The 21,511-nt window shown below is 40.0% G+C and overlaps 1 protein-coding gene and 1 pseudogene across 2 annotated transcripts in view; both read right to left on the bottom strand.

Moving 5' to 3' along the window:
• THADA (THADA armadillo repeat containing) overlaps positions 1-21,511 on the bottom strand; it is a 285,411-nt gene that overhangs the window by 115,988 nt on the left and 147,912 nt on the right. For both annotated transcript variants that reach the window (XM_072937807.1, XM_072937808.1), the window contains exon 29: positions 19,676-19,844. In XM_072937807.1, the coding sequence (XP_072793908.1) occupies positions 19,676-19,844 (169 nt within the window). The remainder of the gene's footprint in view (positions 1-19,675; positions 19,845-21,511) is intronic.
• On the bottom strand, positions 6,962-7,543 carry LOC102544264 (large ribosomal subunit protein uL6 pseudogene; annotated as a pseudogene).

Below are 21,511 nucleotides of genomic sequence, written 5' to 3'. Positions count from 1 at the left end.
AATCTGTGTGCCAGAAGAATATAACACTGGTTATTTTGACTTCCCTCCGCTGGGCAGTAAACCTCTTGAACTTCTATTTTTGGAAATTGAGGTATCCCTTTAATCCTGTTATAGAACTGCTGACGGCGGTAAGACAGCAAAGGAAAGTCGGCACAGGGCCTGTACCAGCACGGTCTCCAAGAATGGGAGTAAGACAAAGCAAAAGCATTTTGCAGGAGAATTTTGTGATCCTGGTGTCAGTGTTCACAACCCAACACAAGAAACGCCACCCAACTGCAAGTCATTTCAGACTAAAGAGAAACTCCCAAAGCCAGTATTTACAGCATGGTTGGTGCTGTATTTGTAGAAAACAGCACAGCCCTCCTCTACATCTGTCCTCTCCAAGGATTCTACACATCACCAGCAGTCTTCTCTTCAACCTTGTGGGGTGGATATAAAGATACTGTTCAGAACGTGCAGGCCTTCTTCTGTTTAGACTTGTCAGGTACAAAGACACTGTTGCTACTCTCCTGAAGAAGGGCCCTTCTTCTTTTTTAAAGACCCTTCTGACGATGATTTGTTTTCTCCCAGCCACTGAGACACTTGAGCCAACTTTTATTTTTAATGAAAATCACCTCCTCTTCAAAAATGGCCTCCAATCGGCTGAATTCATTTTCAAAGTTCCCTTTGATTCTAAAGCTGAAAACATACAGAATGAATGTCCTTCTCCCAAAATGAACTTGGTGTTAGGGACTTAACTCAGATGCCCCCAGACAATGATAAAGAGCCATATTCTAAACATTCAGTCTCAGTTACCGAAGATCACTCTTAAATGGATGAAGGCTGATTCTACCCAACTTTGAAGCAAAACAGCGGATACTTGCTTGGGGTCAGTAGCGAGGACTCTGTTGCTACTTTCCAGACCTTGGCCCAAATACCACACTCGGATAAAGTCAGATGTCAGTAAATTACTGACATTCAGAAGAGCCTTTCAGAGGCCCTGGTGATGCTGGGTACACACAGCATGCTTACCTTTCTGTACCCATCACTAACTCTATGAGAAAGAAAATCTGTTCTTCAAAATGAGAGGACTAGAAAGTAGGATGTCCTAGAGTAAGTTTTAGATGTACCAAAAAGTTGCAGAAATGGTACACAAAGTTTCTGTATATCCTTCACCCAGTTCCCCCCGCTGTTACCATCTTTCATCACTGTGATTCATCTGTCACAACTAAGAAATTAATCGGTACATTACACCAACTAAACTCTACCCACTTAATTCAGATTTCAGTAGTTTTTACCTAATGTCCTTTTTTTGTTTCAGGATCCCACCAAGGGTACCACATTACATTCAGTTGACATGTTTCCTGGGGCTCTTCTGGTCTATAACAGTTTCTCACACTTCTTCCTTGTTTTTTTGATGACCTTAATGGTTTTGAGGCGTTCTGGTCAAATATTTTTGTAAAAAAAGTCCCTCAATTTGGACTTGTCTGATCTTTTTCTTTTTTCTTTTCTTTCTTTTTTTTAATTAGACTAGGATTATGAGTCTTGGGGAGGAAGACCACATAGGTGACACGCCATTCTCATCCTAACATAACAAGCATGCATGCCATCACACGCTATCAACATGACTTATCACTGTTGAGCCTGGATCACGCAGCTTAGAGGTGGTGTTGCCAGATTTCTCCACCATAGAGTTATTCTCCTCTCCTGCCTCTTCCCATGTTCTGTGGAAGCAAGTCACTGCATGCAGCCCACACTCAAGGGATGACGGAAGGGAAATTAAGCTTCATCTTCTGAAGAAGGCACAGGGGTTCGCAGGGAGGTAACTACATAACTATCTGGCATTCTTCCGCGTCTCTCCCGACATCCCCCCCCCATTTATTTATTTGTTCAACCATTCAACCATTTATTTACTTACATCAATATGGAAATGTATTTTATCCTGTGGGTTACAGGCTCACTACAATATCCTGGAAAAGGCTTAGTTGGACTAGTCCGTCTTAAGTTTAATGAGCATATGAGTTCAACTGGGGATGTTGTGAAAATGCACATTCTGATTCAGCAGGTCTGGGGTGGCCCAGGGTTGCGTACTTCTGACCAGCCCCATGCGATGCTGCTGTTGGCCTGGCCCTACACTCCGAGTGACAGAGCTCTCCCGACTCTGCCTGACCTCTCCCACCTCTTCCAGAAATGAGTGCTCACCCTGCCCTACAGCAACCCACTCCACCTCTGAAAGGCCAATCAGGGAATCAAAAATGAAATATTCTCAATCCTCAAATCCATTCACTTGGATACAAACTCTGAGGCAGACTTTTTGTTGTTGTTTTTGTTTCGTTTTAAACTAAACTGTAGATGTTTTTAGGTCACCACCATCTCTCTCTCTCTCTCTGTCTCTCTCACGCACACACACACACACAGAGGCTACCTCTACCTTCTCTATGTGAATTTAAAAATGACTAAACTCATTGTGATGCATGCGGTGATGTCTAAGGTTAAATTTCTGGAATGGAGAGCTATCTGGGAGTTGTATGTCTCTATTTCAGTCTGTGTGGTCCTTCAGGAGTAAAAATGAGAGAAACAGCAAAGAAGAAAAAGCTGGGACAAAGGAAGAATAACAAAGTAAAACATATATTTACCCAGAACAGATGAAGTAATGACGTTGGAGCCATGTTTCCAAAACAATATGGTTCTCCTTCTTTAATAAGGCCCCAAAGGTCTTGGGGAAGAGTGGGCTGCATGAGCAAAAGCCCCACCACTGCATAGAGATTACAGGCTGAAGGGCACTGGTATTGATCTTCTGCCGAAATCTATCACCCCGTTTTGATTTGGTGGGCATGGATTATATTGCATCTGTAACTCACTACGAGAATACGGACTCATTTTTAAAATTTTAGCACCCCAATAAATAAATAAATAAATAAAATTTTAGCACCCTTATTCTAAATGCACACACACACACAGACAAAATGTATGTTAAATCATACATTTTAATATAAACTACTGCCCTGTAACTCTGTTCTCTAAATAAACATTTGAAAATCAAACCTGATGACTAAATTTTCTCTCTAGCAGACTGAGCAATAAATACTTGTTTTTGGTATAAAAACAACAGTTTATTAATTGGACTAGTAAATGTCTCACATACTTGGAAAAAGCAATTATAAAACAGGAAACTGAAACTGCATTTTTAGAAACAACATGTTAGATATAAAAATTACCATATATCCTGCAATCCACGAAGAAAGGAAGGACATAATGTCTATTTGCTATAAACTCACTTAAACTTACAAGTAAAACCTGTCTTACCATCTACATGAAGTAAAGATACTTTTTAAAGGCTTAAATAGTGAATAAGGGGGAAAAAATGTCAAACAGCACATTTGAGATGTTAATTGTACTGATCTCTTTGAAGTTTAACAAAGATGATGGAATTTTCTGGCACTTGTAAATTCTTTAAAGTCATAATTTTTTTTTAAAAAAAGCATGTTAAATCCATTTGATATGAAAAATAACTCAAAGAAATGTTAGTCCCTTTTGGAAATATGAATCCCAGGAAGTTAATGAAAAATGTTCCCCTCACCAGAAGTTTTACTTTACTAAGCTTAAAAAGGCATCCCAAGTAAGAGAATGACCAAGTTTCTACTGAAAAGAGAGCCCTACCTATTCAGTATGAATATGGGGCCAACATTAAAACATCTGACACTTGTACATACCTAACAGCTGCTCCAGAGTGCCATTAATTCAAGTATATAACACACATTCCCTTCATTAGTGAGAAAAAAAAATAGAGGATGAAGGATGAAGCAGGAAGGCAATAGCCTATTTCCATTTGGCAAAAAAAAAAAAAAAAAGAACAACTGGAGCCTGGGGATTTAGATATGCCAGGAATCCCCGACAGCATGCCGCACTCAACAGTGATCATGAAACTCATCTGCAAACAGAGGAGGTTACAACCAATGAAGCTTTAGAACAGCTTCAAAAGAGCCCCTTCCTGCCCCAAAGGACATTCCCCTCTGCCCTCTTCTGGAGACAGATCCAATCATTAGAATTACTGTGTTTTATCTCATTTAATTTTCACAGCTATCCCCAGAAAACTATTTGTTTCTCCATTTTACAGAGGAGCGGATGAAGGCTAAGAAATCTAAGTGGGCAGTGGAGTCAACATTTGGACCCAGATGGTCTTACTCCAGAGCCTTCTCTCTTAACTATTACATTAAGACAGAACTGTTAATTGGGAGAAGCAAGACAGATGATGCACAATGGCAAAGATGAAACCTAATGATCTAAGAGTAAAGGTTAAAGTATAAGTCATGGGGTGGGAGGAGGGGTCGCAGGGTAGCCATGGAGTCAAAATGGTCACTATTGCTCTAGGAGCTAGATGCGTACCTGATTTTGTTGAATAAATGCATCATTATCTGAGGGTCTAATGGAACACAGGGATAAACAAGGCAAAGAAGACAGAAAGTCATTTATATGAACATCTGTATGCCACCAAATTGGACAACCTAGAAGAAAGGGATAAATTCCTAGAAACATGCATAGAAACATACCAAGACTGAATCAGAAAGAAACAGAAAATGTGAACAGAACAAAAATGAATAAGGAGATTGGATAAGTAATAAAAAATCTCCCAACAAAGAAAATCCCAGGAAAGATGGATTCACTGGTAAATTCTATCAAACATTTAAAGAAGACTTAACATCAATCCTTCTCAAACTCTTCCCAAAATACTGAAGAGGGAACACACCCAAACTCATTTTACAAGGCCAGTATTACCCTGACACTGAAGCCAAGTAAGATTACTATAAGAAAAAGAAAAAAAAAAACCCCCAAAACCAAAAAACTACAGGCCAATATCCCTGATCAATACAGATCAATACAAAAAAATTCAAAACACTAGCAAACCAAATTCAACAGCACAGTAAAAACATCATGCACCATAGTCAAGTGGAATTCATCTCTGAGATGCAAGGATGGCTCAATATATGCAATACACTAAGTGTGATAGATCACATTAATAGAATGGAAGATTAAAATCATATGATCATCTTAATCTTTACAGGAAACATTTTGACAAAATTAAACATCCATTCACAATAAAAACTCTCAACAAATTGCATATAGAAGGAATGTACCTTAATGTAATAAGGGCCATATGTAACAAGTCCACAGCTAACATCATACTCAATAGTGAAAGGTTGAAAGCTTTTCCTCTAAGATCAAGAACAAGACAAGGGTACGTATTCTCATCACTCCTATACAACATAGAATGTGCAAGAACAAAGATGAAACCTAATGATCTAGATCTTATACTAGCAGTCCTAGCCAGAGCAACTGGGCACAAAAGAGAAATAAAAGGCATCTGAATTAGAAAAAAAGAAGTAAAATTATCTCTGTTTGCAGATGACATGATCTTATATATAGAAAATCCTAGACTCTGACTAAAAAAAAAAAAAAAACAAAAAGGTACAAAATCAAGATATAAAAATCAGTTGCACTTCTACCCACTAACAATGAAATATCTGAAAAAGAAATAAAGAAACAATCCCATTTACAACAGCATCAAAAACAAAATACACAGGAAGAAATTCAACCAGGGAGATGAAAGATCTATACACTGAAAACTCTAAGGCACTGGTGGGAAAAAAACAAAACAAAACAAAACACTAAAGAATTAACAAATAAATGGAAAGATACCCCATGCTCATGGATTGGAAGAATTAACATTGTTAAAATGTCCATACCACCCAAAGCCATCCATAGATTCAATGTAATCTCTATCAAGATTCCGATGGTATTTCTTCTTTTGCAGAAATAGGAAAAAAAAATCCTAAAATTCATATGAACCATAAAAGATCCTGAATAGCCAAAGCAATACTAAGGGGGGAAAATGAAAAAACAAAAAAAAAAATCTAGAGGTATCACACTTTCTGATTTTAAACTATTACAGAGCCAAAGTAATCAAAACCATATGGTACTGACATAAAAACAGACACGTCAACCAATGGAACAGAATCCAGAGCCCAGAAATAAACCCATGTATATACAGTCAACTATTTGACAAGGCAGCCAAGAATACTCAATGGAGAAAAGGTAGTTTATTCAGCAAATGGTGGTGGGAAACTGGATATTCACATGTAAAAGAATGAAACTGGACCCCTAACTCATACCACTCACAAAAATTAGCTCAAAATGGATTAAAGACTTAAACATAAGGCCGACAACTATAAAACTTCTAGAAGAAAACATAGGGAAAAAGCTCCTTGACATTGGTCATAACAATGATTTTATGGATATGACACCAAAAGCACAATCAATAGAAGCAAAAATAAACAAGTGAAATGGTATCAAATTCAAAAGTTCCACACAGCAGAAGAGATGATCAACTAAATGAAAAGGTCATCTAAGGAATGGGAGAAAATATTTGCCAACTACCTTTTTGATAAGGGGTTAATTCCAAAATATATAAGAAACTACAATTCAGCAGCAAAAAACAAACAAACCACAAACAATTCAATTTTAAAATGGGCAAAAGACCCGAATAGTCATCTTTTCCCCAAAGAAGATATTCAAATGGCCAACAGTAAAAAGAGCTTAACATCAGGGAAATGCAAATTAACACCATGAGATATCACCTCACACCTGATGGAATGGTTATTATCAAAAAGACAAGAGATAACAAATGTTGGCGAGGATTTAGAGAAACAGGAACTCTTGTGCACTGCTGATGCATGTAAATTGGTACAGCCACCATGGAAAACCGCATGGAGGTTCCTCAAAAAATTAAAAGTAGAACTACAGAGATTCCACTTTTGGGTATGTATCTGAAAGAAATGAAATCACTCTCTCAAGGAGATAGTTGTGCCCCGTGTTTTTTTTCTCCAAAATCACTAGAGCTCTTGTTGCATCTTTAAAATATCATAAATGAATCTGAAAAGTCATCTGGCATCTTGCTGTTTCTGTAGCTGGACAACTTAGATCTTTATTCATCAGCCTGCTGAACTGCTCCTTTTTCGGAAACATAGATACTATCCCCAGATTTTCTGATATCCTTGTTTTTAACTGTCATGGCTTGCTGAATCAAAGCAGCTGAATTTGATACCAGTTCAATGTCATTTCCTTCAAGAATTAACTCATCTTTCTGGGCTTATGATACTGAACATGAAATGTCTGGCCTCATCTGAACCCTGTGGATGTATTTTTCACCCAAGAAGTTTTGGATTTCAACAAGAGAACCATTCTCTTGAGTAACAGCATTGGTGGGGAAATGAGCATACACAGATCTCATCTCGTAATAGAAGCTCAGTGTAACACCCTTGATCATGTTCTATACATGACTACCCACAGTGCAAACAGTTAGTTGACAGTTCTTTTTTATTTCCCCACCATTTGTCAACCCAGAGCCTCTTCTTTTCCTTTCCAAGGAGACTGTGTTCTACATTGATTGGATTGACATCCCTCCACATGGTGCCTCTGTAGCCCTTTACAATAACGTGTGACCCTTCAAAGTGACATCAACATTTTTTGGAATGTCGACAGTTTGATTGCTGAGAATGGTCTACATTCTTGCAGAAGATATGGTAAAAAGCTGCACCCCCATGTTCATTGCAACTTTATTTACAATAGCCACTACATGGGAACAACCTAAGTGTCTATCAATGGGTGAACAGATAAAGAAAATGTGGTATGTGTGAACGCACTCACACATTGTAATGCTATTTAGCCATAAAAAAGGAAGGAAATCTTGTCATTTGCAAGGACATGGATGGACTTTGAGGGCATCATTTTACATGAGAGAAGTTAGAGAAAGACAATGCTGTATGATCTCATTTATATACGGAATCAAAAAAAATTGAACTTCTGAAAACAGAACAGACTGGTGGTTGTGGTGGCAAGGGTGGGAATCAAACTTCTAACTATAACAAGGTCTGGAGATGTACCTTAGAGCATGGTGAGTATGGTTAACAATATGGTATTTTATTTGAAAGTTGCTAAGAGAGTAGATCTAAAAAGATCTCATCACACACGCACACACACACACAATTATAACTATGTAAGGTTATGGATATGTTAACTAACTTTAATGTAGTAATCATTTTGCAATATATACATATATCAAACTGTCACACTGTACAACTTAAACTTACACAATGTTACATGTCAATTATATCTCAATAAAGCAGAAAAAAATAAAGGCAGATGCTCTAACTTTTCCTTCTTACCAATTCAGATACGGAAAACTCTGCAGAAGACTTTGGTGGAATTCACTATCCAAAGGTAATTTTGCAAAAGTCATGAGACACTTGGAGAAATGGATGTTAATGAATGTCTGTTTCAACATCACTAGGAATTAAACTGTGGTCCACCGGAATGTGTTTCTTAATGAAAAGAGAGAAGAAACTACCACTGCCCATATGTTTGTACTAAGGACTACTGTCAGCTTGGTTCTGTATTCTTACTGACTCTTTTTAATGTCAAAATCTGTAACTAATTTAACAGGGTAACTGATAAATTAACTATGCAAAAATTAGAAGAAAAAAAGTTATCAAAATATTCACAAGTACAAGTTTTTACCTTAATTATCAACCCTTCATACTCTCTTGGTGTGAAAAGAAGACACTGAAAATGCTTGTTATTGACAATAACAAGAGAAATTCAATTAAGATTTAATTTGTTTATTTTCATGGGACAAAGGTTCTCAGCCTCAGACGATTTTGCCCCCCAAGGAACATGAGCTAATGCTTGGAGATATTCTTGCTGTCACAAAAGGAAGGGCGGTCACTACAGGCATCTTTTGGGGAGATGCTACTAAATATATTACAATGCACAGTACAGTTCCCACAACAAAGAATTAGGCCCCAAAAGTTGATAGTGCTGAAGCTAAGAAACCCTGCTGCAGAAGGACCGTGGGGAGGGGATGGAGATACCCAGTAGAGCTGACCCTTCAACAACATGGGTTTGAACTGTGTAGGCCCACTTATATGTGGATTTTTTTCAATAAACATATAAAAGTATACATGTAGAACACTGCATGCAAGACTGGTATTGAAGTGAAGAGCCTATTCTTATGTAGGCATAAGGTGAGTGATACTCAATATAAAATTAATAATGTGTTAGTTTTCTTACCGTTTTATAACTTTACTTTCAAAGTATTACATTATCACACAGTATACCCTTCTCCCTGGTAATTGGAGAAGCTAAGTATCAGCCTATTAACACAGGTAAGTCGTTTTTTTAAAAATGCAGTAATGTTCCTGATGTTGTATTAGGAATATGACTGTAATACTACACGCCACAAAACTTTTAGAACAATTCATTTACAGCGTATAGGCTGGGCTACCGGGAAGCAATCTTATTCACACTAGGCTGCCATAAAGCAATCAGATTGCTGCTTCTGTTACCAATGCATAAATAATTATACCTGTAAATAAACATGAATTTCTTTTCATGTTACCTTTTCATTTTCGGTGTCTAGTGTTAGTAATATGTATAACAACTACAGTGTTTTGTATAAGACAATACTGATACAGATACTGACAGAAGATTCATCTTGTAAACAGACTATGCAAACTTAATAGTATCGATAAATGTAGTGTATAGTACTATAAAAGTATTTTCCTTGTGATTTCTTAACATTTTCTCTGCTCTAGCTTAATGATAAGAATACAGAATATAATACTTACATAAAATATCTGTTACTCAACTGTTGTGTTATCAGGAAGGCAGCAGTAGGCTATTAAGCAGTTTAGTGGTGGGAGAGACAAAAGTTTTATGTGGATTTTCAATGGCACACTTGTTGGCACCCCTAACCCCCACACTGTTCAAGAGTCAACTGTACAGAGAAATATATGAATGTCATGAACAATAATATAGTTTAAAATGGAAAGTTTTATTGCTTATTTAAACTTTCCTTTAGGCCCAGGGGCTGATTTTACTTCAGGCCTCTAAGGGGCTGTCAAATTGTCTGGCTATTCTCAACCACGGTGCTTTTAAACAGCCAACCGAGTTCTTAGGAACTGGAATCTGTTGGGTGCTCTAAGTAAATCCAAGGGCTATGCAACAAGCACATGTGCTCTGAAATCTCAAAACAGTTCCCTAATAAGGTGTTGCTTTTGCCTATTAGACTGGCATAGCCAAAACCAAACAACAAATAATGCTATTTTCATGGGACGGAGGCCCACCAAACATATCGTGTCACATAATGGGACCACAAACCATCAGATATTTTATAGGAATTCTGGGAAACATCAGAAGCCTGTTAACGTGCCCACCGTGTGTTCTGTTTTGCTGTGTTTTTAAAGTACATTCAGAATTATCTTCTGTCATAAAAGTCTCAAACAATAAGGTGGGGAGGGGATGGAAAGTGTCTTCCAAGATGAACTCGGAGAAGTGGTAGATTAATCTACCCGGGAGGATCCTGTATCTTCCTTTCACTTTGTGAACTTCAAATTTCCCCCTTCGAATGGTAAAAGACTCCTTTGTCCGGGACAGTGTGATGGTGTTCCTTTCCAGATTCATCAGGCTTCTGATGGGGTCTGAGGGAGGGGGTGTAATTCAAAACAAAACAGGTGCAAGGAATAATAACCTGATAGGCAGGAACTCAGCTCTTAATAATCAGAACTAATCTCAGCTCTTATCATCTTCAGCGTGAATGTACAGGAAGGTGGAAGATGCTAACTGAGCAGAGGAACCTCTGTGAGGCATGCCAACAAACAGCATCACAATGGCTGAACATCAGCTTTTTTCTCTCTTATGCACACATTCACGGATCAGTAGGGAGTCTTACATTTTTTACAATATTATTTCAACAGATGACATTAATTTTTCTAAGCTGCTGCTTTCTTTAGCTCAAAATCTTTCACTCACCATCTGCATCAGTGGTCCTCACATTTTTGGATCATAAACCCCTAACGGGGGTAGTGGTGATGGTGGAACACCAAGTAGTGCTAATAGCAACTAACGTTCACTGAACACTTACTATATGCCAGAGACCCTGCTGAGCACGACCCACATATTAGTTCATTCACTTAATCCCCACAGCCAACCTGTGCAGTAGTTTTATCTGCCCATTTACAGAAGCAGCAGCAGAGGCACAGAAATCAATTCACCCAAAATAGCACAGCCAGCAAGCGGCGGAGCTAGGATGGAGAGGGAACTCCATCTGGCTCCAGAGCCCACGCTCTGACTCACCGCCTGGAATGCCCTCTGAGCACGTGCTCCCAGCTCTGGGAGACTTATTTATTCAGAAATGATATACAACTGTATTAATACACTCTGTACATTATACGTCTGATATAAAATAGCAGTGAAAAGGATGAGAGAAAAGAAGTAACATGCCAACATGCTCTTCTGCACACCTTTCTGCCTTGCACACCACGCTCTGAAGGCCACACACCCCATCCCTCCCGATGCACTCCGCGTTAGTCTACTCCTTTCCCCTGCGAACACCTTCTGCACGCCCTCCTCCGTGCCACGGCTCCCCCCAAGTCCCTTGTCTCCACGACAGAAAACTGGTTTAAAGGTTTCTCCCACAAGCCTCTCTGAGCACTCCTCTCAGACACGTGATCTCGGCCACCTGCCTGGCACACACCACAGCCGAGAGTCTCCGTGCACTTGTTAGGTTTGTGGTGTGGATGGCTTGTTTTCCGTGGCAGCTCACAAGCCTCTGGAGGGCAGAGAATGTGTTATATATTAACTTTTCTTTGTATTTTCTGTGGCGCCTGGCCTAGTATTATGCACTTAATAACCACTCAATAGCCACTGGCTAAATAAAGGAATAAACAAACACTCTCTACATTTTATTCCATGTCGCTAAGGCCCAGTCACAGACAGACGGTTAAAGTAAAGATCATCCTGGAGAGAGAGGAGGTGATGTGACAGACACTTTCCTCTCTGCCTAAGCTCACAGGAACCACAACAGACTGACTTGACTGGCTGTGATCCTCTAGGGAAAGGACTTTGCGTAGTCCCCACTAATCTGCACGTACAGTTTGTGGACTTCACAGAGCACCCAGGCTTCTAAAGCAATGGCATCCTTCCTGGTCCTGTGTATCCACCACTGCCTACTATGTTGGCAGGCACTTCTCTATGGTTACAGGAAGTCTTGAACATACAGACATGTGTAACCAACTCCATTTCTGGAGAAAAGATGTTTATACTTTATTTAAAAAAAATAAAGTTTTCCTTTGTCTTTTGGTGGGACTTGCTCAAGTGTCATCTTTTCAACAGTGACTATTCTGACACCTCATTCAGTACTGCCACCTGCCCTCCTCCTACCAATTCCTGATTCCCCTTATCCCACTCTACTGTTCTTTCTGTCCACAGCAATGATTACCTTCTAATAAATGATATACTTTATTTATTTATTATACTTATTCGAATAAATTGGAGTAAGCCTTAATATAATGTCATTTATTATTGTCTGTTTCCCTGCCTCTAGAATGCACACTCTGAGAGCAGTGATCTTTGAGAGCCAGGGGCTGTCTCTTCTGTTCTCTGATGTATTCCAACACCTAGGGCAGTGCTCCACCGATGGGTGTTGAATGAACACATAAAGAGACCATGTCAACTTCCATTGGACCCGACACCTTGAAAGTCCCAGAGAAGAGTCACTCTTGCCTGAGAGTGTTCTTTCTACTCTGCCAGAGGAGTCATATGGAATAGTGGTAAACTGCACAAACTGGAAAGCTTTGACCCCCCAGCTCTACTTTGACCATTCATCCTGTGTAACTTTGGTCAAACCTCATAACCCCTCTAGCCCTTGGCTTTCTCATCAGTATGATGGGAATAATATCCATCATCCAGAAGAGCCTCCACAGGTACTCAATACAATCCTCCCCAAATATAGATACACACACTCCATAACTGGTATGTATTTATATGTATGCGTGTGTACACAGGTCTGTAGGTACACGTACATGTACATCTACATATATTCTTACATACATATATTCTTTTCTACCATTACTTTTCCTACTCTAATTCTAAATAGTAACAAAAGGCTGGGGATACATTGGCTGACAAAGCTCTGAACTCCACATACCCCTGGCTGATACGAGTTCAGCAACAGGGCACTGGCGAGTGACGATGACGGTGCACTCCAGTCAGTGCTCCGAACCTGGCAGCTAAAAGCTGTCTCCCACACCCAGAGAAAGCTCCCTAGGTAACACACACCAAATAAAAGCCTTTTGATGTTTATAAGGAAGAGATTAATTCATCTTCAAAAGTAGCATTTTAATTAAAAATAACTTTTCTGGGCTTATATCCAGATGGGAATACATTGCCAAAAGGTAAGATTTAACAAGATTTAGTTTTTTCTTTATTTTTTTTTTTTCTTTAAGAGCCCAGTGCTTCCCAATCCTGTTCAAGTCAAGGCACACACAGAAAAGACTTTCTCTGGCACTCTGGGATGCAGAGATGCTGCAGGTGAGTCCCTGGAGCCGAGGTCCCACTCACACTCCCTGGGAGCAGAAGGAATCAATACATGCTTGACGCATCTACAACCATGCCATCGGAGCAGCTCCATCTTAGCCCTTCCTGGACTTGGGGACCTTCCTAACACTTTTCTCCTAACTTACACTTTTCTCCCTTCACACGAACACAACTCCTCAGAAAGAATGAGTAAATCTGGCCACTCCTGACAAGAGTGAGCATTTTCTTTATGACTCACTCCAGGAAAAAAGCACACTGACCAGCAATCTATTTATAACTTACAACATCAGCATAATTTCATGCTTTTGTTTTTCATTTTCCATTCTGAAATTATATTTTTTCTGTGTAGAAAGTAAACAACAGAGATAGGCCAAGCTAGAGTTGCCAAGTGGAATTTGTCAAGCAATGTTCCACTTCTGGACTGCCGGAGAGAATTTCTACTCTGTGTTTCACAATTTTGTGCTTTTAAGAAATATGCAAAAGACATTAAAATTCTTTAAGCATAAAGTGCCGTCTTACATCATCACATTTTAAGAAGATAGGACTGATCACTCTTTTAAATTATATTTAAATCGTAAGTTGCAATGCAACAATACTAATTAAAATTTTTTTCTTTCTAAAAATGTTCGCTTCCTTATTTACAAAACTCCATTAGAATGTAAACTTAAGGCTACCTCCACCACTCATTTTCTAGCTGTTTCCACTGCTTCCCTCTACAGCAGAGAGTGAAGGGTGGTTGGTCTTATCCCTGTTTCTTGAATAGTGATTCCTTCAGACAACTAGCTGCCCAAACTGGCCTATATTTGTTTGTTTGTTTCATTGTTTGGGTTTTTTTTGGGGGGGGGTGTCTTTGTTCATTTGTTTGTTTATTTATAATGGAGGTACTGGAAATTGAACTCAGGACCTTGAGCATGCTAAGCATGCACTCTACCCCTGAGCTCTACCCTCTCCCCAAACTGGCCTATCTTTACTTCTTTCCTGATTTTCTGCCTTTCTTTTCCACAAAGGCAGTACCAAGATCTGCCTCTATTTTCGTCCTCATGCTGTCCCTCCGAGCCCAGCATCCCTGTACCCACCCCTATAAAGACCCTACCGCCAGCCCTAACACAGAGCATATCAGGGTGTTACGGACTAAGAAAGTCGCAGCTTCAGTCTCCTTTTATGACAGATGCCCATTTGGCTATTTTATCTTTTCCCTTGTCTTCATTTCTGCTATTCATATGCTCCCTGGTCCGCTGAGGGTTTAATTGGCTCACCTGGTTTCTAACCCACAGCTCCCCACACTGGGAGGTAAGAGCCTTAAAGGGCAAACTGGTGTTTTCACTGTGTCTGGAACAGGGTAGGTGTTCCACAGTGTCTGCTGAATTGAATTCAATCTTGACCACTTTTTTATGGTCCCGTCAGCTCCCAGGCCTAAGATCTACAATTCCTATGGTTGCCCATGTCTGAGAGGTTTTGTCACACCCTTAAGGTTGACAGAAGGTGTGGCAACCATGAACTTGGCTATAATCTAGGCCCCAAGGGAGGATTCCATATTTCCAGGTTAGGGGTACTAAACGGGAGACCAAAGAGAAATGAAGAGAAAGATGAGCAGAGGGAGGGAAGGTACAATAAGTACACTTAAAGGTCTTTTAACAGCTCTAGCTTCTCAGGGTTTCACTGGCTTCCTCTGCCCCTCTTTATAATCCTGATGGACGTCTTTGTTGACAATGTTGTAGTATCGTATCAAATTAGATTTAAGGAGACCAGAGTGACAAGAGTTTAAAAACAGAGCAAACAGGGATTCTCTCTTTTTTTTTTAATAAAAGCATTTTTATTTATTAAAAAAATTTTTTTATTGAGTTATATTCAGTTTACAATGCTATGTCAATTTCTGGTGTATAGCACAATTTTACAGTCATACATGAATAGACATATATTCATTTTCATATTCTTTTTCACTGTGAGCTACTACAAGATCTTATATATATTTCCTTGTGCTATTGGTTTCCCTAGGCATAAAAAGTCATTATTCACATCAATTATCAGAGAGGCAGTGAGTTCTAAAGAGACAAGGAGCGCAGGCTTTAGAGTTTAATGTCTTCTCTCTACCCCTGACTGCCCTACCTCGGTGACTTGACGTAAGTCACTCTCCAGGCTCACCTCATTTTCCTCATCAGAAACAGAAACACACAGAAACAGAGACCTGTGTGTGTGTGTGTGTGAATAACGTCCACCATGTAGGGTGGCCGGGAGGATTAATGAAGTCACACGTGCAATTCATGTGGAACACAGGAGGTGCTCAAAATGTTCATTTTACTTCTTTTACGACAAACTTCCCAAGTGGATGGGCCTAGGCCGTCTGAAGCCCATCCCTGGCTAATATTTCATGTTAACCCAAGGATGCAGCACTACTGCTCAGCCCCACAGCCAGAAAAGTGGAATCTTTTTGACCTAGAATTTTCAAATGCAGAAGTCAAGGCTCCAAATCAAGGCAGGGCAGGAGGTGTGGGAGACAGAATAAAAGAATTAAAGTGTTCAACAGATCCTGCTGGTAAAAACTGAGAAAATTTAGTATCAGCAAAGGGGTGTGTAGAACTGTGGTGATTATTTGGATTAACTGAAGGGAAAAAGAATACCTTTGCCTAGAATGTACAGGTAAATGCAGAAATGTTTTCTGCTTTAATAGAAGCAAAATTTCCTCAAGTACACACTTCACCTTATCCATATAAAAGAGTTTAAATAAAGCAAGAGCAGAGACATGAAATGAAAAAACTCAAAATTCAACCTTTTGCTTCAAATTGTATATTTAAGCATTAAGAAACTTACCAAAAGGTGAGTTCAGGACCCAGGAATCAGAAAAAACCCTTCCTCATGATTGTTGGCCAAATTCTTCCTCAGTACAAGAGAACTTTTCAAACTCTAGCATGATTTCTTGGGAGTGATAAGTAACCTAGTAATAATGTTAAGTCCCCAACATGAAGGATTCTGGCAATAAAAACAGACGTTTAATTCTACTTAAAAGACAGGGTAGCCCTGCCAGTGTTGTTCCCAAATGAGGTAATGTCCATGGCGCTTTTCTAGCCTTCACTGAGACTTAATGTCATTTACCACTGGCTCTTGTGAACCTGCGGGATAATCTCACCTTTTCGGAGGTGCATTACTTCCATCTATTTCAACATGGCAATTATGAGCCTCTGGGTTTTCAAATGATTACAAAACAAATCCCACATGTTCTTTCCTTTTTTGCATGTCCTATAATTTGAGTCTTTCTTCCACAGTCCCTGAAAATTCCGAGATCAGCATATTTCTCGTTTTCAAGGTATACTATAGAAACACTCTGGGGTTTGATATATTCATGTCAACATTTTTCAAGGAAGTCAAAATGTATAATTCAAGAAAATGTTCTGTGAAAGAATTTGTTTTCTGATTACAAAATGATTTCCTGCTTTTGAAAAAAATAACAACTTTCTATTTACTTAGCTGGCTCTGAAAGTCCCATGGAGATTCCCATTCCTTTCAGTTCCTACCATCTCTTTTCCAGGTGCAGGTCTTTTACTGATTTCAAAGGTACCTTTATGTGGAGAAGGAATCTATTAGCTGTAGAAGGGAAAGAGCGGAAGAGGCCTCCCCATCTTAACCCCGTATGCTTTCCTCACAAAGAACAACAGGGTGAAGCAGAACTGTTAAAACACAGATGAGATACCCGGACAGACATGACAGAAAGATTTTCACATGCCTTTGACTTCCTTTTTTCAACTAGGGTATAAGCCAATCTTGGTAAAGACAGGAATCTGTCTGACAAACATGAATACAATACCCAACACCCAACACCCATATAGTTGTTTTTTTCCCCTAATAAGCCCTTCATCTCCCCAACACTCAGGAACAAGAGCAAGAGCCACAACTACCCCAGAGGTATATGGTTTTTACCTTCCCACGATGTTTCACATATTATGTAGCTGAAGAAGAAACTTTGAGAATATCAAAGGCAGCCCAGAGACAGAGCAAAAGACCGTATTTTGTTGCTGGGCAGACTAGTGAAACACAAGCTAGACCTGTGAGTGGTGTGCATAGGAAACCAGGCTGGGAGGGCCATTTGTACAACTGGTGAAAAAGCCAAAGAAACAATTCCAAGCTCAGCCAAGAGCGGGTCTTCAATAAAGCAAACCTGAAGGCTGATCCCCCTTGACAGTCTGAGCGTTCCTTCCAACTCAGCTGCATCCTCTATAAATGGTTGAAAAGCCTGTTCTGCGTTACTTATAATTGTCAGCCCCTTCCCTTCAAAGACACAGCAGAGACTGACAGAATGCTGTGGGTCTCAGGATCCCATCTCTACAACCCAGATAGTAGTCTCTGCCCCTCTCTTCACCACAAGGAAGTAGCGAGGACCAAGGGAGATAAGTGCTTAAGAGTCTGGACTAAAGAAACCACCAATGATCCATAACATACAGAACACAGACCAGAGGACCTGGTCTGGGACCCCTGGGGCTTGCACAATCTTTTCAGAAGCTCTATCAGATTAAACTATTTTCAAAATGACACTAAGACATTACTTTCTTTTTACCTTCTCGTTCTCTCACAAGTGTACAATAGAGGTGGGTGATGATGTCACCTCTGTAATGACTAATGGAATGTGTGCTTGTGAGTACTTGTGTTTTATTTTCTGTTTTAGTTTCTGGTTAAATATTGAAAGACAAAAGCTCCTTGGGATCCTCAAAAATTTTTAAGAGGGTAGAGAGGTCCTAAAACCAGTTTAAGACCTGCCAACCTAGAACTTAAGTCCCACTCAACCCTGCATTTCCCAGATGGACTGATTTCCCACCCAGCCTGAGCCTTTCTATATGCTGTTTCCTCTGCATGGGAGGCTCTTTCTCTCCCTTCCCTTGGCCAACTTCTGCTCTCTGCTTAGATGTCACTTTCTCTGGGAAGCTTTCCCCAACTTCCCCAAGACCAGTCGGGTGGCCCTGCGATGTCTTCCCTTAGCACATGACTTTGTGATTGCCCATTTTCTGGTCTTTTTTTTCCCCTCGACTCCAACGCAAGAACCGACTTATCACTATTTTGACTATGACACAGTAGTATGTAGGAGCCATTCAACAAATATTTGTTGAATAAATAAAACCACCAGGAAGGCAGGCAACGAAACAGGTCTATGTTACATCTAGATAGCTTATAACATATATAACATATATTTGGATCTCACGGCCATCTCTTACCTAGATGGAATTAGTGACTAAAAATATTCGTTCTCATTATAGTACAGTCTCATTAAAACTATGATAATAATGACTATCTATGTATCTTATTATGTCCCAAGTATTACTCTAAGCATTTTATATGCATGAATTCATTTACACACTACTATTATCTTTGGTTCAAAAATGAAGACATAAATGTACAAACAGTGAGTGATGGATGTGAGAACGACACCCAGGCTAGTCTGGATCCAGAGTCACATGCCCTGAAGCACTCTACATACTGCCTCCCATGGCGGCAGTGTGGATCTCAAACTTACAACATACATTTGAATCTCAAGGCCATCTTTTAGATCTACTCAGAAATCAGAAACATGACCTGCTATGTAAATCCCACCCCAGCCCCACCCCACTGTGAGTGACCATAGCAGCCACACGAACAGCAGAGCTTCTCACCAGTACCACCTGTCCCCAGGTTGACAGCTAGGGTTTAACAAAAGACATTTTCAATAAGAAGTCTATTTCTCAATCCTTTGTTGTAACTGAGTCTTTTCTAGAACTGTTTAGTTAAAAGCAATAAATATTTTGTATATTTATTCAAAATAAAAGTCTTTTTCGTTGCACAGAGAAAATAGGAAAGTAGGGTTTGCTACTTCATGTACTATGTGTTATGCCGCAGGGCAGACTCTCCCTGATGTGTACAGCCCTCCCTGTGCCTCTTGGACTAACCTCTCTTTCAAGGAATGCTCACAACTTCACCCTGAAACAAGGAGTGGCCCAGAATTTTCTGCAGGCATACTTGATGGAAAAGACAGAACTATCTGATTCAGAGAGGTAAGTCCAAGGGGGAAAGCATGCTGCAGAAAACCTAGGTTTTAATGCAAAAGGTGATTTGACTGAATCAGAGTGTGACCCTGCATTCATGCTGACGATGAAAAAAGCACACTGAGGAAAGACTTGTTCTTTCAGCAACAAAAAAAGTTCCACAGATAGAGCTAAAAGCTTGTGTATCAAATCTTTACCTGCTAACAGTATCAAAGTTCATCCGGTAGTGTTTGACAGAAGTCACAAAAAGGGACTTAACTTACCTGGAGAAGTGTCCCATGAATATGGTTTTGCCGGAAACACTGGTCAGTGCAGTCAGGGAGTTTGGCCAACAGAGTTCGGATGGTATCAGGGATTTCATCTGTCATAACAAACGGGACCAGGGCACGAGCTGCCATCTCCCGGGAGCGGTAGACAGGTGAGCAACCACATCTGGAAAGAAAGAAAAACACAAGACCATTCGATGCTCATTTCCGTATCTGTCCCTTTGCACATGCTGATGTTCCATCTAGCTCTGGCTGGCACATGCAAGGGCGGGGGTGAGTGGGGGTGGGGGAGGTGTGGAGGAGAGGGGTTGCTCCTATTCCAAATGATGTTTTGTTTTTTCCTTAGTTCTACAGGTGACTTTGCTTTTCTTATCAACATCATTAACATCTATGATTCTATCATAGGGATAAACGCAGACAGGGTTTGGAAATAAGACAATAGACTCTTGCTCCTCAGCAATCAAACGAATTAGTGGGCACTCATGGTGAACAACTGCACCACGATAAATTCAGGAAAAATGATAGACACTTCTGTGTTTGAGGAGCTCATACTCTGGTTGGCAAGATGAGAAGTACATTTGAAAAGATAACCGGAAGCATGAGACAGTACTGGAAAAATGGTAAGTAAGTGATCTTGACGTTTTGGCTGCAGGAGGATGAGACTGTGCATTGTGAGTTGTAGTACTGAGAAGGATGGAGCTCAGGAAAGCAAGCGTGATTCAAGTATGCTGAAAGAAAGCAAGCAGCTGTTTCAACCAGGGACGGTTGTGTAAAGCAAAAGTAGACATGCTCGAGGTCACTGTGTCTGGCTGAAGTAGAGGCTCACAAATAACACTGGAACTGAGGCTGGGGGGTATCGTAATGGCAGAGTATATGCTCGGAACTTACTGTCGTAAGAGTAAGAGATGGACCCTCGAGTCACCATATCCTTGCTTCTTGGGCTGACTCATACCCAAAGAGCCAGTTCTTAAGTAAGTGAAAGTCATGGACAAGTGGTCTTTTGAGATTCTACAAAGGTCATTGGAAAGGCAGGTCATCTAAGGGCCTCTTGACTTTTTTTGTAAACACTCAGAACCTGAGCGTCCACAACCATTTTGTTGAAATCGTGCACTTGAGAGCTTTCACAGACAGAGTCTTCTTTGAAAGGAAAACCCAATATGGTAAGTCCTAGCTTAAATAAATTCTTGACTAGAACTCTCTAGATTTTATGATCTTTCATCCCATCAAAAACAAAAAAAAACTCAACTTTTATAAATACCTTAGATGCCAAGAATGGGGAAGATCAGAAGACAGCAGACTCTGCAGGGGAAAGAGATGGCCCCTTGGGTTTTTTGGCATCTTGTTTGTTTGTTTGTTTTTTCCCCCAAACTAATAAGCATTCCAAGAAAAATTACTGGTAAGATCTGGGCCATTAGGCCCATGTGGCCATTTAGGCTTAGCAAGTGGAGAGACAAAGCCGTATAACAGAAATGCTCCCAACACCCCAGGGGCATCACTGACATTTATCTTAATATGACAATAAAAGTACAGATATAATTCCTGTACAAATGTAATGATCCAAGCAGAATTTCATCATGGGGAGGCAGGAGGAAGTAGGGAGAGGGGAGAAAGAGGTACACAGTGGGTCAAAACATTGTGTCATTTTTTTTTCCCCCTAAGACAGTAGGTCCGTGAGATGGGCCCATCAGCACACATTCTGAGGACGGAGACATGCTCCCCTTACAACATGTCGTGAGAAGGCACTGAAGGCTGAGGCTACACTAGGCAGCTAGAGAACTCCCAATGGTTTTTGACTGGATTTTGCCAACTCGCCCATTTTCTCATTTATTTTTC

The sequence above is a fragment of the Vicugna pacos genome, chromosome 15 (assembly GCF_048564905.1).
Source record: "Vicugna pacos chromosome 15, VicPac4, whole genome shotgun sequence".
In the NCBI taxonomy this organism is placed as follows: Eukaryota; Metazoa; Chordata; class Mammalia; order Artiodactyla; family Camelidae; genus Vicugna; species Vicugna pacos.
This window is presented reverse-complemented; position numbering and strand designations above follow the sequence as displayed.